This window comes from Stigmatopora nigra, chromosome 8, assembly GCF_051989575.1.
Source record: "Stigmatopora nigra isolate UIUO_SnigA chromosome 8, RoL_Snig_1.1, whole genome shotgun sequence".
Classification (NCBI taxonomy): domain Eukaryota; kingdom Metazoa; phylum Chordata; class Actinopteri; order Syngnathiformes; family Syngnathidae; genus Stigmatopora; species Stigmatopora nigra.
This window is the reverse complement of record NC_135515.1, coordinates 13,190,236-13,206,721: the sequence shown is the minus strand read 5'-3', so window position 1 is coordinate 13,206,721 and position 16,486 is coordinate 13,190,236. Positions and strand designations below refer to the sequence as shown.

Sequence of the window (16,486 nt, the reverse complement as noted above, 5' to 3'; positions counted from 1 at the left end):
AGGGGCTTTATAAAAATAAAAAAATAAACTAAAAAGCCAGTAAGACAATATAAAACTCATGTAGGTGTGCATTGACACATACTTATGTAAGACAGCAATTATTTTGTACAGTAATACACGCAGCATTAATCACAGATGCACGTTTGGTATGAAGTGTAACGTACCTGGTTCATGGCACTTTTCAGCCAAGTATCCACAGCGACGCCCACTTGCCGCAGGAGGTCCAACCGAGCTTCTGCTTTTAACTTAATTGTCTTCCAAGAAAGAAATTTAAGAATTGTTAAATACGTCCACTTTGCTACTGGATATACACAATCAATTCACTCAAATATACTTTTAAATTGCTCATTTTACAGTATCTATAAAAAGTGAGTTCACCCTCTCATTCCTGCATTTTTTAAAATTTACATCTTTTCACTGGACAACACTGAAAAAATTACACTATGGTAAAATGTAAAGTATGGCTGTCAATCAATCAATCATTGTATGGAGTTTGCATGACCTCCACGGGCTTCCGTGGGTTTTGTCCCACATCCCAAAAACATGCATGATAGGCTGGTTGAACATTATAAAAATCTAGTTACTTTACTCAGGGACAAGAAATTTAAAAACGGGCTCGGAAGACTGATATGCCTAGAATAAATCGACCAAATTTTATTCTGATTCGTCCACAGATAAAGGAGGTGTAACTATTTCAGTTCAGGTCCTCACACAATGGAGAATAATGTGAGTGAGACCTTGAGGCTCTCCTTCCAGACTAAGGGTGCTCATTACATCCATTGCAATTGATCAGTTGATTGCCAAGGTAGTATTGGTAACTTGGCTGAGAGTATGTGACGTTTGTACCGCACCATTGGAATGTACCCACCGCAATACACTTTCTTTAACATGCATATCTGAAAAATTTAACATCTGTTAAGGTTTCATCAGGGTTGTAAGTGTTGTGTCAACAGCCTTGGCTAAAATAAAGGACCTGTCACAGCTGCTTGTAAGGTATTTCCTTTGATGTTGAACACCTTCATTTTGGCGCCCTTTGTCGGTAATGAGACAAGTCTCAGCTGCCCTCTCTTGGGGGGTTGGCTTCTGAGCACCCCTGCTTTAGACAGTCGTAAAACGCTGAATATTGATATTCTACATAAAAAAATCACTTTCAAAAATACATGATTGAAAATGAAATGAGTTTGAGAACTGTCATTGGAACTTGGAGAAGTGGCATTCCCCATGTACCTAGATCTATTAAACTGTCCTACTCTATTGAGGAAGAAAATTGTAATTTGATAGTAATATAAATAATCATTCATTCCTTTCGCGAACCGCTTACCCTCACTAGGGTCGGGTGTGGGGGTGCTGGAGCCTATCCCAGCTAATTATGGGTACCAGTCGAGGGACAAAAAAAGATGGACAACCTTTCACGCTCTTACTCATACCTAGGGGCTATTTAGAATGTTTAACCAGCTAACCCTGCATGTTGTTGGGATGGGGAGGAAAATGAAATAGCTTGAGAAAACCCACACAAGCCCTGGGAGAACATGCAAACTCCACACATTGAGGACCGACCTGGGATCAAATCCTCAAACCCAGAAGCATGAGCTCATACCCACAAATGTCGCAGGAATGCTGGAGCCTATGCCAGGCAACTTTGGGCAACACGCACCATGAATTTGTTCCAAAAATATCATATTCATGTGCCAAGTCTAATACATTTAGCACGTATGGCCATAAAACGTAAAGCAATGTGCAATGGTACTTCTACTTTTGAATGCTGCTACATATGAAATCTTCAGGTTAAAAACACGTGCAAGTTCCTGTTCCAATATACGAAAACAAGATCCAAGTTACGAAATCTGCCAAAACGTCAATACATTTTTTGTATCTGTTATTTTATTTTGAAAATTACACAAAAGCTAGGAAACAATTTAAATCTCCGGAACTTTACTCCCAATAATAATTATCTTAATATTATGTGCAGAGTAGTTCTGTGGTCTAAGACTTAATGACAACAAAAGTTGAAGCCCATGAAACAACTTACGTTTCACGTTACAAAAAATAACCAACAAAATACACTTAAATTTCTACATTTTACGATTTGAATCTTGTAATAGTACAATCTATGATGTCATGTTTGTTCCATTTTAATTTTAATCTCGCAAAATTAAGATTTTTCTATCGGAATATTACAGTTTATGAATCGTTGTAAATTCTTACGGCACACTTAACCATCGCTGACGGCACACCAGTGTGCCGCAGCACAGTGGTTGGGAAACACTGGGTGAGAGTGGGTATGGAGAACAGACTATACACCGAGCGTGCATGGCAGTGGTGTGCCGTCAGGGCCTTCACTCCTGGCCTAAGACATATCTGAATCACAGACAGATGTTAATTATATTTTGTCCATGAATATTTATTAAATGATTCCAAATTGTCTATTACCGTCCTTTCATTGCTTTTCCCCCTGGTTGCACTGCTTCCAGATGTCTGTTTTCATATTGAAACATTTAACCAATCACATTTCAGCCATTATTTGTTGCCAGGGTCATAAATCTGCCGCAAGGCATTCACAATCAGTTCTGCAGGCTCTGCTGCATTAAACTAGCATCGATAAAACTGTTGCTTTGACCAATCAGATTTCGATTTGGTGAAACCAAGCCTTCTCGCAGGAACTATGATTGGCTAGTGATAGAGTGGACAAGCCAGAGCTACCAAACTGTATCTGGAGCGAGCTGCACAAGCAAATATATTGTTGTGTGGATTTAATAGCAGTTTTGTCAAACCAGAATGGCTGAAGGAGGAGAAGAAATGGATTTGTTTGTACATTTACTGTCAAAGCCATTTTCAAGAAAGACTTTTTAAGAAAGAAAAGCTGGATATCATTACGAAAGGTCGGACAACTACAAAGCAAGCAGGCCTGTCACAACCAGGAACAAACATTTTCACCACCAAATCGAATAAAAACGGTGCTCGGACTTTTGGTCGCTAGTCTTTTGGTCGCCGGTATTTTGGTCCCTTTTGGTCTCCGGTCAAATGGTGACAGAGTGTTTACTGTTCAAGCCAGCTCTCAAAATTATATTCATGAGATAGTTTAATATCTAAGAGAAAGTCTACAGTACATTTGACCGGCGACCAAAAGACCAGCGACCAAAAGACCAGCGACCAAAAGACCAGCGACCAAATGTCCGGTCATGAATAAAAACGTCTGCCAAAAATACGTCAAGGCAGGCTTGGCTTTCAGCATTAGCTTCGATGGCGATAGAAAAGAAGGAGGAAAGAAAAGAGGATGTGTCAAATAATCTTAAGTAAACAAAGAATTTTTCAATACGTGTCATAGCTTTTGTCCGTGCCATAGCCTTCAATCGGTGTCACAGCCATCATCGGTGTCACAGCCCTGCTGCATCTTTGTCATAGACAATTTGTATGTCCTTTGTCATAAAGATTTTGTATGTCACGCAATCTTGCCCTAAATAAACAGTTGATGCAGGAGAGTCGTAGGAGATTGGAGAACAGAGACAGTCAAAAATTGACCGGAGTCTTACGCAGAGTAACGCTGTCTGTTCTCCCTCTATGGTCTCCCGCAGAAGCGTCAAAATTTCACTCATCTGCATTGGCGTGCTTACTTCTGTTTGACATTGTCAATGTTCCTCATGGAGCGAACAGGATGGATATTGTGTACAGGTAAAAATAATTTTTGGTGAGTAAAATATGGCCATATTCCTAAATAATATTTTCAATTATGTATGAGGTTAGCTGAAGTAGCCATAAAATAGTTTTTCAGGGTTGGATTGATTCCGAGAGCTGAAGGCGTCGCTAAGAAATTCAAGGACCGCACTGGTGCATGGACACTCACGAGAACTTGAGTTTTGTCATGATGGAATGCTTGCCCTAGTTCATTTACTCATACATTCATCTTCCGTACTGCACGTCCTCGAATGGGTTCCATGAGTTGCTGGAACTTCACCGAGCTGGCTTTCGGTGAAAGGCAGACTACACCTTAGACTCGCCAGTAAGCCGTAGAGCACACAGAGAAAAACGACCATACAGATTCACAATCATACCACCAACAGACGGAATCCATCCCGCCCCTACACCACAACCAAGTCAGTGAGTGAACTTCTACGCAAAAAGGCGGCTCGCTTGCCCTAATCGTTATAGATTTTGAATGCTGACATGAAATTAAAACTTTTTTTTTGTATCTTAATGCTAAAACATGAAGCTAAAAATCTATAAATAGGCCACTGACAAAAATTTAGGAATAAAAGAGGGACATGCATAGAGTGAATGAGTCTTCATAGTTCATTAATTCATTCCTCTATCATACCACACATCCTCGTAAGGGTTGGGGTGGGGGGGTTGCAAGAGCTTATCTCACACCAAAGGACATAGGACCATTCACACTGACATCCACACCTCCACCAGCGGGAATCCAGTCACACCAAGTTAACCATACAATACCAGGCGGACCGTCTTCATAGTTCTCAGAATTTCCTATTCTGAGATTTTATTATCTTGCAAGGTCAAATCAAATGTCAAAGTCAATGAGAATATTGAAATGTAGGACCAAGACAAAAGCGCCATTCCCAGATACAATATGCTATCGTCAAACCTCGATTCATGCATATTGGAATACATTCATTTCCTTTATAAAGTTCAGATAAGAGATTTACAATGCAGACATTTCATCAAATATGTAGAGGTTTTGTAAAACTCGAGTGCTAGTCTAGAAGTGCGAAGGATAGTATAAGCACTTGTAAAAAAAGAGTATTCATAGCTGATTCCTGCACACCCTGTATTTGCGTTAGGTGTGAATGCATGCTAAATAGTGTATTCTTGTCATCTGAAACCAATGGTTTATGAAAGTTGCCATCAAAAGGTATCAGGCTAGGCTGAAGGATAAACTATATTATGTAAGCCAAATGACAGTGGATTTCTGAGTACTTTCACAACGGCTATAAGTTTCAATTAATACATTTTTCTTTTTTGTTTTAATTAGTGTATTCCATACACAGAAAATCTATCTTTTACTATTCATTTCTAAATGCCCCCATTTTACTACACCAGCTGCATAAATATTGGAACTTTATGCGGTACTCTAGTTAACCTGAAGGCAAAGAAAACCCACCTACCTCAGCTTTGCGTATGTTTTCTTTGGATTCTTCTATCTTCATTTCCAGATCGACTCTACCCTGTTCGGTGGGGGGCAGGCCATGACTCTCACACTCCTCCAGTGACTAATTAAATACATGCAAAATCACAATACTGGACGTCAGTGCATTTTAGTTTGTATTCCCATGTATGTTGAACACAAAATTATTAATTTACTAGCCAAACTTTGATTTAAAATGAGTTTTTATTTGTTTAAAGGGTATTTCCTTGCAAGAATCCATGCATCTAGTCATCTAGTTCCTATCCTGCTGAGGATTTGTCTGTCTACTGGTGCATATCCTGACTGACTTTGGGTGACAGGCAGGGGAAACGGCAACGTTGATACACCCATATTCACAAATAACTGAATATTTCTATTTATTTTGAATTTTTTTGCAGAATTCACGGAAGCTGGAAAACTCAGAGGAAAGAAGTAAAATGACACTTTTTGGCAAGAGCTGATATTAAAACGCTCAATTTCAGTTGGGAAGAAGTGTTAATGATTTTTCCAGCATGCCACCCTTTATTATTAATATCCATGAAAACATTTGTATAATTGTTTTTTTATCTTTATAATATATTTGAAATTTGAGGAAACATTAATTTGCACATACATAAAAGATCAGTGTTCCTTCTAATGTAGCGAGAAGTAGTTATATATTTTAGATAAGAAATACAGTCATACCTCTACTAACAAATGGCTCTAGGTACAAAATGTTCTTATTGCAAAAGTTTTTTTATATGCAAATGAGTGTCTCTAGATACGAACAAGATCCAAGTTACGAAATCCCCCAAAAAGTAAATGCCTTTCCTTATCCGTTATTTTATGTTGGAATTGTTGCGGATGCATTGACTTACTTTAGAACCTCGCTACACTCTACTGGGCTCTCATTGGCTGTCTCACAACATCCACTGTCCATGATTCTTTCCTACGTACTTTTGAACACCGTTCGTCGTCATGGCGTTCTGGCGTATTTTTTTGTCGAGTTTTCCCAAGTGTGGATAAAGCAGCTGCTTCTGTTTTTATCATCACACCTCCCGAAAAAATTACCAATGCGAATAAGAAGAAGTGGTCAGCGAGGAGGACAATGACGAGTTGGTCAAGGGGCACAAAAACAAACTCTCTAGAGTTAATGGAAGACTCGGCAAGAACGAGGAGGAAGAATCAGCAAAAATTAAGGAATTGCTGGACAAATTTCACAAACTTTCCAGAAAGTGTTCACGAGTCGTGCGATTACCCACTTTGACAACGCTCGTCTGTTTCATTGTAGGAACATCATTAAAAGTCGTGAGAGGCAATTGTCTTTGGATTTTTTTTTTCAAAACGTCTGTCAACCAGCACTGTAGAAGGGCCACTTAAATCAAATGCTTGTAGTTGATTAATGTTGTAATGTTGTTGTTTGAATTCTTAATGTGGTGTTTATGAGATGTGTGTTCATGTGTTCGTATTTGTCTGTCTCTCTTTGTTGCTTACTATTAGCTTCCTCTTGTGCCCCTGCGTTTCAACACGAATGGATTTTGTATGCTTGTTATTCATTTTAAGACATTAAAAAAACATTTTCTTATAATTTTCTCTCATTTATGTGTTTCTCACATCTTTCATACAAAATTGGGAAACTTTGACCAATTTTAGAGGGTTTAGTGGGTAGTTGTGTGAGCACCGTGGAACAAATTACAGAATTTACATATAAACAACTTCCGAAATTTTCAAGTTACTAAAAAACTTCTGAAACCAATAATTTCTTAAGTAGAGGTAAGACTGCATTTAGGAATAAGAAGATAGTGTAAAACATTCAAAAATAAGAAAAATAATCAAATAAAAAAATTCAAGCCAAAGGCAGAGGAACAGTAGCTACAGCATATATTAAAATAATTCTTTGGTAATTTATTTCGGCACGAAGAATAGTAAAGTGCCTCACCCTTTTGTAGAGTATGATATTTTTGTGCTCTCTGGCTACTCGTGTCGCCCATTTTCTGGCCTCCTTGTTCAGACTGTGCTCCTCTGTGGTCCCCATGTCAGACTCCAACTGACGACTCTAATAAAACAAACAGGCAAATATACACAAATGTAGAAGAGTACCACAAGAAAAGAAACGACTTAAGTAAAAGGTTTGTAAGATCCAGAAAATGTTCATGTAGCCAGGAAGATATCTCCTCATCTCTCTCATCTCATTTTCTAACCGCGTCATTAGGGTCGCAGGGGTGCTGGAGCCTATCTCAGCTGACTCCGGGCCAGAGGCGGGGGACACCTTGAATCGGTGGCTAGCCGATCTCAGAGCACAAGGAGACGGACAACCATGCACACTCACACCCATACCTAGGGGCAATTTAGAGTGTCCAATCAGCCTACCAAGCATGTTTTTGGAATGTGGGAGGAAACTGGAGTACCCAGAGGAAACCCACACAGGCCCGGGGAGAACATGCAAACTCCATACAGATGGACATGACTTGGATTTGAACCCAGGACCCCAGAGCTGTGAGGCCGACACGCTAACCACCCGCACCCTAATAGAGCAGTAAATAAAGCTACATGTTCACATAAGAAAATACAGATTTTATTTGTTTTATGCATTACTTTCAGTGCTCAGGATTGGGAATTCCCAAATAACATGCTGATAATGTCCATCTTTTTATAAGGATAGGTTATGTTGGATTAATATAAGTTTTATTTCTTTATGGTGATTGTATTTTGTGGGCACAAAATGTGATATTTTCAAATTATGAGGATGCACAAAGTTTAGCCTACACGATTCATCCATTTAGCAAAAGGATACAATGTTTCCAGTGGATATTTTCTTTTGCAATAGGCATGTTTAAGTTGGGAATAAGTTAGATAACAATAACTGACATAGTATATTGAGTCTTCTTTTGTGTAAGAAAGTGTATGTAATCTTAACGTGATTACAATTTTGTCAAAAACTGGTAGTAATGGTTGGAGACTGAAAAGACGGAATGTTATTCATTCATTTTCTGAACCGCTTAATCTACACGTTTTAGAGTGTCGAACCAGCCTACCGTGCATACATTTTGAATGTGAGAGGAAATACGAGTACCCAGAAGAAATCCACACAAGCCCGGGGATAACATACAAACCCCACAGGTGGACTGATCTGGATTTGAACCTACGACCCCTGAAATATGATTTTGCAAGATTTGTTGGGAATTATAAGGAATAATTTTGACAAGAGATGTTCCGTTTACATGATTTTGAGGATTTAATCCCTCAGAAATCTATTAAGGAGAAACATAAAAGCACACCAAATATAGATATAGATAATATATATCATGAGATGTAGATAGAGAGATCAAATCAATTTTAACTGTGAAATCTGCCATTGATTGTTCATGTTGCACTGCCTCTGACCAATGTCCATTCCAATCAAAGTGTTGTTTCAGTGTATATTCAGTGGCTCTTGATGAGACCACAGACATCACTGACACTGCCCATCTTGCAATATATGTCCATGGTGTTGATGACAATTTTGAAGTGATGGAGGAGTTGCTCACAGTAATTCCAATGCAAGGAAATATTTCACCAACTATGTGATGCCATTGAGAATGCCGGTTTGCCATGGTAGAACTTTGTTGGAATAACAACCGATGGAGCCCCATCAATGACATGGAGGAAAACTGGGAGAGGAGGGTGTGGAGGAGGCCATAGCTCTGCACTGCATTATCCATCAGCAGGCCCTTTGCAGCAGATGCCTGAAGTTTGACAATGAGATGTTTGTCGTTGTGAAATGCTGTGAAATATATTTGTATTCTTATATTTAGTCTTGCACCCTTTTCACTATGATGTATTAAGTTACTAGAATAGAATTAACTTACACCTATTGGTTAAAATGTGCACTACACCTTTTGCTTTCCACCTCCTTCATTTGTATTAACGCCTCCCATTTTTATGACTTGTCTCTAATAAAACCAGGTTGTTTGTAGGGAGTCGCCAGGAATTCCAAGCGGTCATTCAGGAAGATAGACTATCTTTCTGCTCTGGCTATTCTGGCGTCCTCCTTCATATGAAGTGGTTTAAATTCTCATCACGACTGGCTGTGTGTTTCCTCTGCTCCGATATTATTGAATGTATATTCTCCTAAACCTGACAAATGCATCAACCAAATCAGATCCACGGGGCTTAAACCACAGAAGGTTCCGTGCTTTTTTAGAGGAAATGGAGTCAGATATGGAGATGTGCTCTACTTCACTGAGGTGTGTTGCCTCAGCAGGGGAAATGTGTTTAAGAGATTTTTTGAGTTGAGAGCAGAAATAAAAGACTTCATGAAGATAGACAGGTTTGCTGGTCCTGTGCTAAGTGATCCCAAATGGCTCATGGACTTAGCTTTTCTTGTTGATATCACACATGAGCTTAATGTACTGAACAAGAAGCTACATGGCTAGGGGCAACTTGTCGGTGCTGCCTATGACAACTTGAGAGCATTCTGCACTAAACTTGTGTTATGGAAAGCCCAGCTCTCTCAGACAAACCTTAGCCATTTCTCAGCATGCAAGGTTCTCGTGGATGCAGGCACACCATTCAGTGGTGAGAAGTATGTTGAGGCCATTTCGAAGCTACAGGTGGAATTTTATCACAGATTTGCAGACCTTAAGACACACAAAGGCACATTTCAAATTTTTGCGGACCCCTTCTTCTTTGATGTGCAAGATGCCCTTCCTGTGCAGTGCAACTCTGCACTCAAAGCCAAGTTCAGGGAGGTGAGTGGAGAAGCAGACAAGCTTAGGCAATTTTTGACAGAAATTCCCTGAACTTTCCCGAATGTTCAAGCGGACCATGTGCCTTTTTGGGAGCACATACTTGTGTGAGAAGGTCTTCTCCATCTTGAACTTCAATAAATCCAAGTACAGGTCCAGACTTACTGATGAGCATCTTCAAGCTCTACTGAGGGTCTCCACTGCTTCCTCCCTCAAGCCAAATGTGACTCAGCTATGTGAGAAGAAGCGCTGCCAGGTCTCTAGCAGCAAGAAGTAGGCAAGAGAAGCCGTGTTCGGAATATTTCATGATCAATGTTCCATTCAAGTTCAGAAAGTTAAAGGTTAAAGAGCTGTTAACACAGACATTTGAAATGAAATACAAATAATTAGTTTTCTCTACTTAGCCAACCAGTGTATATGTACTGTATGCATTATTATTATTTATTTATTTTATTACTGATTGATTGTTTTTTTTATTCATCTTTAAGTTAATGTATTCAATTCATTATTTTTTTGTTCAAAAATAAAGATATTTGATAAAGTTGGAATGTTTTATCAGCGCTTTTCTTGTGGAAATCCTGATGTAGCCCAGTCTAACCCAAACTCTGCCCCCACGGCCCCTAGGTAAATTGAGTTTGAGACCCCTGCATTAAAACATTCTAGGTAGTATTTGCAAGGCAATATTCAGTAGAATGAAGTATAATACCACCCTAATAACGGGGATATTACGAAAAATAATGTTGCTCTACTTGATGAACATACATTCAAAATCCTGATTTAAAAAGTCTAAGTGTCAATAAATGTGTATATTTTCCATAAAAGGTCCATGGACGTTCCCTTTATAAAATGATTGTGGTAGATATTTTCTAGAGTAAATTCACATCATGTGAAAGTTCACAATGTTATTTGGTGGGAGCACAAACAAAAGGATGAATAGTGATGGAATGCTAACAACAGTTATGGCTACCTGTGCCAGGGTCATTCGCATGGCACTCACGGGTGAAGGCTCAATGTCCACCAACTGCTGCACCGAGCTTAGAGTCTGGCACACGCAGCAAACAGGACCATCACAGGCACACAAACACAAGGAGTAGTTAGTGGGAAAATAATTCAGGGAAAGTGTTAGCAGAGGTTAAGAAGGATCACAAAGACATAGGAAAGGAATACTATTATTGTATTTTGTAAAGGAAGCTCAGCTATTAAAATAAAGTTTTCTTTGCACAAACAATTCAGTAAACCAACTGAGAATAAAGATAAGAAAATGTGTTGTTGTATGCAAATGTTGAATAAAACATTTTATTACTTAGCGGATGTGTCAATTACAAGAGAGAAGGCAAAAGTGTAGATACCTTACTTCAAAAAAATGAAAAAAATTACAAATTTAAAAAAAGATTAGGACAATGTTGCATTCATTCATTCTAGGACAATGTTGCATTCATTCATTCTCACCTTGTCACAATCACTCGGCTGGAATTGGAAGTCATGTGCTTTGTGAAACACTGGGTTCTCTTGCATGAACAACTGCTGGTTGAACTCTTGTATTATCTGAAGGAAAACAACATAGGCTTTGCATTAGGACATGCCAGTGAGTATAACCTATCCAAAAAAAATGTAAGAGCTATAAAAGGGAATATATGTGGCTCACACTAGACATTTCAGCACTGGCAATACATGGAAAAATGTATTTCAGTGACATGTAATTACACATTTTGCGAAGAATGCTTTCAATGCATTCAGTCAACAAAGCAACAGTGTCCAAGAGCTCAGTGAAGTTCTCTGTTTTTTCATGAATAAGGGGACTCATTTTGCACCTTTGGACTTCTGTACAATTAGGGCTAAAAGTTCTCTATTTAACGTTTGATCTATGTTCCTTTACTGACCAATGGTCACGAGCTGTCGCAGAAAAGAGTTTCCTCCGCAGGGTGTCCGGCCTCTCACTTAGAGACAGGGTGGGAAGCTCGGTCATACTGAAGGGGCTCAGAGTATAGTAAGGAGCCAGATAAAGTGGCAAGGGAATCTGATTAGGATGCCTCCTAGACGCCTTCCTGGGGTGTTTCGGGCACATCTCAGGGGGAGGAGGATTTTTAAATAAAAATTTGGCAGTCTAGTTGATAACACTTTTCTGGAAGGTTTCAATTATGGTAAATTACGTTTTAACACCTGACAGCCACCGTATTAGTTCATTATCCCTCACCTTTGGAGGGTTCTATCAAAATATCATGTACATTTTATATTAATTTTTTATATTATATTTTATATTTGAAATTTAGCTGACTTATTTTTGTCACTGTTATAATTTAATTTTTTTCCTTTGACAAATTCTGCTGTTAAAAGTTGTGTCAAAGAACAGAATTTGACTCACTCTGGTAGATTTGTCCAACAGGAACTGAAAGGTGTTGTGTGTTGCTTGGGAGGCTTCGAGTTCAGTGCGACACAATGCTATGAGGTAGTCTTTCACATGCTCATAGATTCTGCCATCCAAAGCCTGAAGGACAGAAGAAATAACCACAAGGATGGATCCTTTGCACTTTTAAATAATTGGATTGGATAACTTTATTCATCCCGTATTCGGGAAATTTCTTTGTCGTAGTAGCAAGAGGGTGAGGATGCAGAAATAGGAAAGGCATTTTACACATAAATAGATAGTTAATAGTAACTTAACAAATAAATATATAAATAAGCAACCGTGTTGCTGAAATATATATACATACACATACATATATAGAAGCACATATACATACACATACGCATGCATTAGAATTCGGTAGATCCTAACCCACAGCCATTTTTTGTTAAAGAGCCTGACAGCTGATGGGAGGAAGGATCTGCAGATCTTAAGGTTACAAAAAAATCACATTTTATGCGGCTATGTGAAACGCAACTGCAAAAACAAAAGAATGTGTTTAATTTGCCCAATATTCTTATTTTAACATATGGAAGGAATAAAGTGCCACTTTAGTTGCCATGACGAAAAATTATATAAGGTATTAGAGAAAGAAAGATGATATCAATTTTAAAAAGTAATTGTTTGTGGTGTTTAGGATTGCCCTCACAGCTGCTGGAAGAAGTGCAGGGGTTCATATGCCATTTTACAACAATTCAACACAAGCACAAATCTTAAATATTTTAACACAGTGTCATTCAACAATGTATATGCGCACGATCACAGAAAATGGAATATAGAAGAAATGTAAAGAGCAACATCTCCTTTTCTTGATGCTTATTCCCTCCTCCCTCTTTCTTCTCATGCTTTTTACAATTCTATTTACAGAAGGCCGGAAATTAAATGAGTCAGTTTCCAGGAAAATACCTGTACCATAGTCAACCTCTTGGTAGATTTGCTTGTGTGCGTGATTGAGCTTAATGAATATTTGTAGCCCTAAGAATCTGAAGCAGAAAGGTCTGTGAGTTCTTGTCTCTGTGTGCGTGTGTGTTCGTGCGAACAGATGAATGTGATGAAACATCAGTAGATGATCAGTACAAAATGTGTTTTTAGAGTGAACTTACATGTACAGGGCAGAAAGAACTAACAGATTGGTTTCCTCTGGCACTGTCCCACATTTGTTCCGATGGGTACACATTCTCATATTTGTCTATGGGCTCAATCCCCTGCAGCGTTCTGTGACTCGAAGCTGCTGATTTATTATTTAGGAGTGTCTCATAGTGTAGGAGCTCAAGGAAGCCTCAAGCTTATGTATAAGTGATGAGGGGTTTTGACACAGCAAAAAATTCAGTGAACTGAACAGACGGGTAGCATGAAAACAATCCTGATATTTCTATTTTTCAAGTAAGATCCTGTAATTGTGTCGATGTAGTGCTTTAATTTCTAACTTTCTGTTGCTTTCCACAGGTTTTGAGTATGGTGTTTGGATGTGGTGTTGGTATTCTTCCAAGAAAATCAAAGCTGATATTTTTATCACAGACCTTGCACGTTTTTTCACCTCACATTATCAGCTCGCCACAGATCTGCTTCCCTTGGAGTAGCTCAGTCAGTTTTTGACTTTGAAATAGTACCATAAAAAAATCACAGGATACCGCACTGAATAGACAATATGACGAAACGCTAACAAATAACAATAGTGGACAATTTATTATCAACTTCATTTAATTTTATGCATATGAAGACATTTTTTATTCAAGTAGGTTAAAAATATTTTTAAACAAATGCCACTAGGTAGGAAAGTTTCAGGTTACAATTTTTTTGTATATGCAAATGAGTGACTCGATACAAAAAAAGATCCAAGTTACGAAATCCCCCAAAAAGTAAATGTATTGGTAGTTGTGTGAGGACCGTGGAACAAATGAGAGAATTTACATATTAAGTACACCTCTTCTTACGAACTTTTCAAGTCCCCAAAAAAGTCTTGGAACCAATTAATTTTAATTAACTTTGTTAAAGCGGTTAATGGGGACCGGGACCACCCGTGATAAGTGAATTTCCGCAAAGTAGGGATTCCCCTTCAAAAATGCTTAATTTGAATTTAATAAAAATTTACTTATTTGTTTATTTGTTAATTTTTTTGATTTACCCCCCTGTATACAGTACACCGTATAGAATACGGGTAGAGAGTATGAAATTCATGTAATAACAAAAAAAACTGTAAAATATGTTGTTTCAATGTAATTGTATTTTTTTTCCAAAAAAAAAACTGTGAAGCTCTGAGTCCGCGGTGGCTGAGCCGCGAAGTAGCGAGGGAACACTGTACCTCATGCTCAGGACCCAAAATAGTATAGGCAGGTAGTAATCACGCTTGGACTCATGATTTAGAACAACCCCGGAAATTATAGGATTAGTTTCAAAACAAAAGACTGATGGTTTAGCCAGCCTTAATAATACCTCCCTTATGAAAAAAAAATGAAAATGTTTAAGTGACAGAGCCTACCTACCTATGCAATCGATTCGGAATTGATTGCCACACTGAAGTCGCACAAGACGAATCATTCGTCAGAACTTGTAACCCGGATGATTCACAATACACCCGTGTTACCAAATTCATCCGGTTTACAGTGCAGTTGAATCAAGATAGCGGAAGCCGTAGCGATGGTCTGAATTTTGAGGCATTTAAATTGGAAATTTGGTACTTTTCCGGAAAAAAATTAAGTGAATTTTTTTGGGAATTCTGAAATTTGGGGAGGCTTGTCAGGAGCCCCAGAGTTTGCGTTGCAACTCTGACAAAGGTATCTTCTCCCTACAATACGAGATCTGGACAGGGCATTCTCCATCTAAAGTAGGAATTCATTCCGGATGGTTACCTCTCGCTTGACGTCCTTGTCAATGGATATCGTTGCCATCTTCCAAATGTTCGCTTCTTTTTTCTTTATGTAATGCACAGTAGATTCATTTATACCATAATGGCATGCTACCTGGGCATAGTCATTTCCCACATTCAGCATATCTAGCAACTTTACATTTTTGGTCTCTCTTCATGATTTGTTTTTTCTTGGGCTCATTTGATACCTTAGATGATGCAAGACGCTTAGGAGGTATTTTCAAGGGCGATTCAAAATCCAAAGCTGGAATAGGCTCGATGTAGTCTTTCTCCATGAGGAGATGGGCGGGATGCAAAAAGTACCGTATTTACTCACATAAGAGCCACATTTGTCAGACAAAAAGACGTTATGGCTTACATGCGCGACACAACAAACACAAAACGCCATAAAGCAAGACAATGCGGCCCAGACGGTCATTTATTTGAAAATAGAGAAAAAATAAACAGATAAAACGCTAAATACATTTTTTTTGACATCTAATTAAATTCAAGAAAAAAAAAAGTATCTTGCATAAAATGTGAAAAAACTCACTTGTGCCTGCCACTGTCCCCTCAGGGCGTCGCCATCTTACCTAGGGCGCCACCAACATACCTAGGGCGCCACCAACATACCTAGTGTACCGCCGTCCTACCTAGTTAAAGGTTGATCATTAGAAGCAATTTGGCCGCAGCGACATCTTAAACTTTCTGCCATTAAAACCATCAGGTATCAAGATAGACTTATTTATTGACCCTAATAATGTGCGTTTGATTCATACAGTATCGCAGATATACCACGTGCGAAGATCTTTCTTAAGATTTTTCCTTTGAAGTAACATATTTGTACTCCCTATCAAAACCATGAATATGGAGATGAAAATTGTGAATCTGGGGGCGGCTGATACGCGAAAAATTGTAAAATTCAAATATTTCAATGTCAATTTTAAGTGTGCGGCTTATACGTGGGGCGGTATATATGCGAGAAAATTCGGCAATCTGAAGAAAACTGTAAAAAGCCAGATGATGTCTCCCTCTATTATTCGGCCCGTTATTCTACTAGAAAGGGGACATTTTGCTTCTTCCTGGGTGCTGAGTTGGGTGACACAGTGCCAAAGAAGGGGTGGCCTGACTTCCACCATTTTTCCTCTCATGTCTTCGGGTTGCAAGTTTCAGTGCGAATTTTGACATTTTTATGAACATTTTTGAGTTGGGTACTTGATATTAAAAAAAAAAAAAACGTGATGTACTGCCGCGTCTGCTGAAGACGCAAAGTGGTGAAGAATGACAGAAAATGTAATTCCTTGAGAGCCATACACAGAATTGTTTTAATAACATTTTACAGTATTGCTAATCAATGAGTATATCATACCTGTAAACCTCGGGCCAATTGCTCC

General features: G+C 38.6%; 1 protein-coding gene across 4 annotated transcripts in view; it reads right to left on the bottom strand.

Moving 5' to 3' along the window:
• Positions 1-16,486, bottom strand: part of fchsd2 (FCH and double SH3 domains 2) — a 64,969-nt gene that overhangs the window by 15,073 nt on the left and 33,410 nt on the right. For 3 of the 4 annotated variants that reach the window (XM_077722643.1, XM_077722639.1, XM_077722642.1), the window contains exons 9-14: positions 12,206-12,328; positions 11,293-11,388; positions 10,811-10,885; positions 7,056-7,172; positions 5,118-5,222; positions 165-254 (exon numbers count right to left, since the gene is read on the bottom strand). In XM_077722643.1, the coding sequence (XP_077578769.1) occupies positions 165-254; positions 5,118-5,222; positions 7,056-7,172; positions 10,811-10,885; positions 11,293-11,388; positions 12,206-12,328 (606 nt within the window). The remainder of the gene's footprint in view (positions 1-164; positions 255-5,117; positions 5,223-7,055; positions 7,173-10,810; positions 10,886-11,292; positions 11,389-12,205; positions 12,329-16,486) is intronic. The other variant, XM_077722641.1, reaches the window with a different exon arrangement.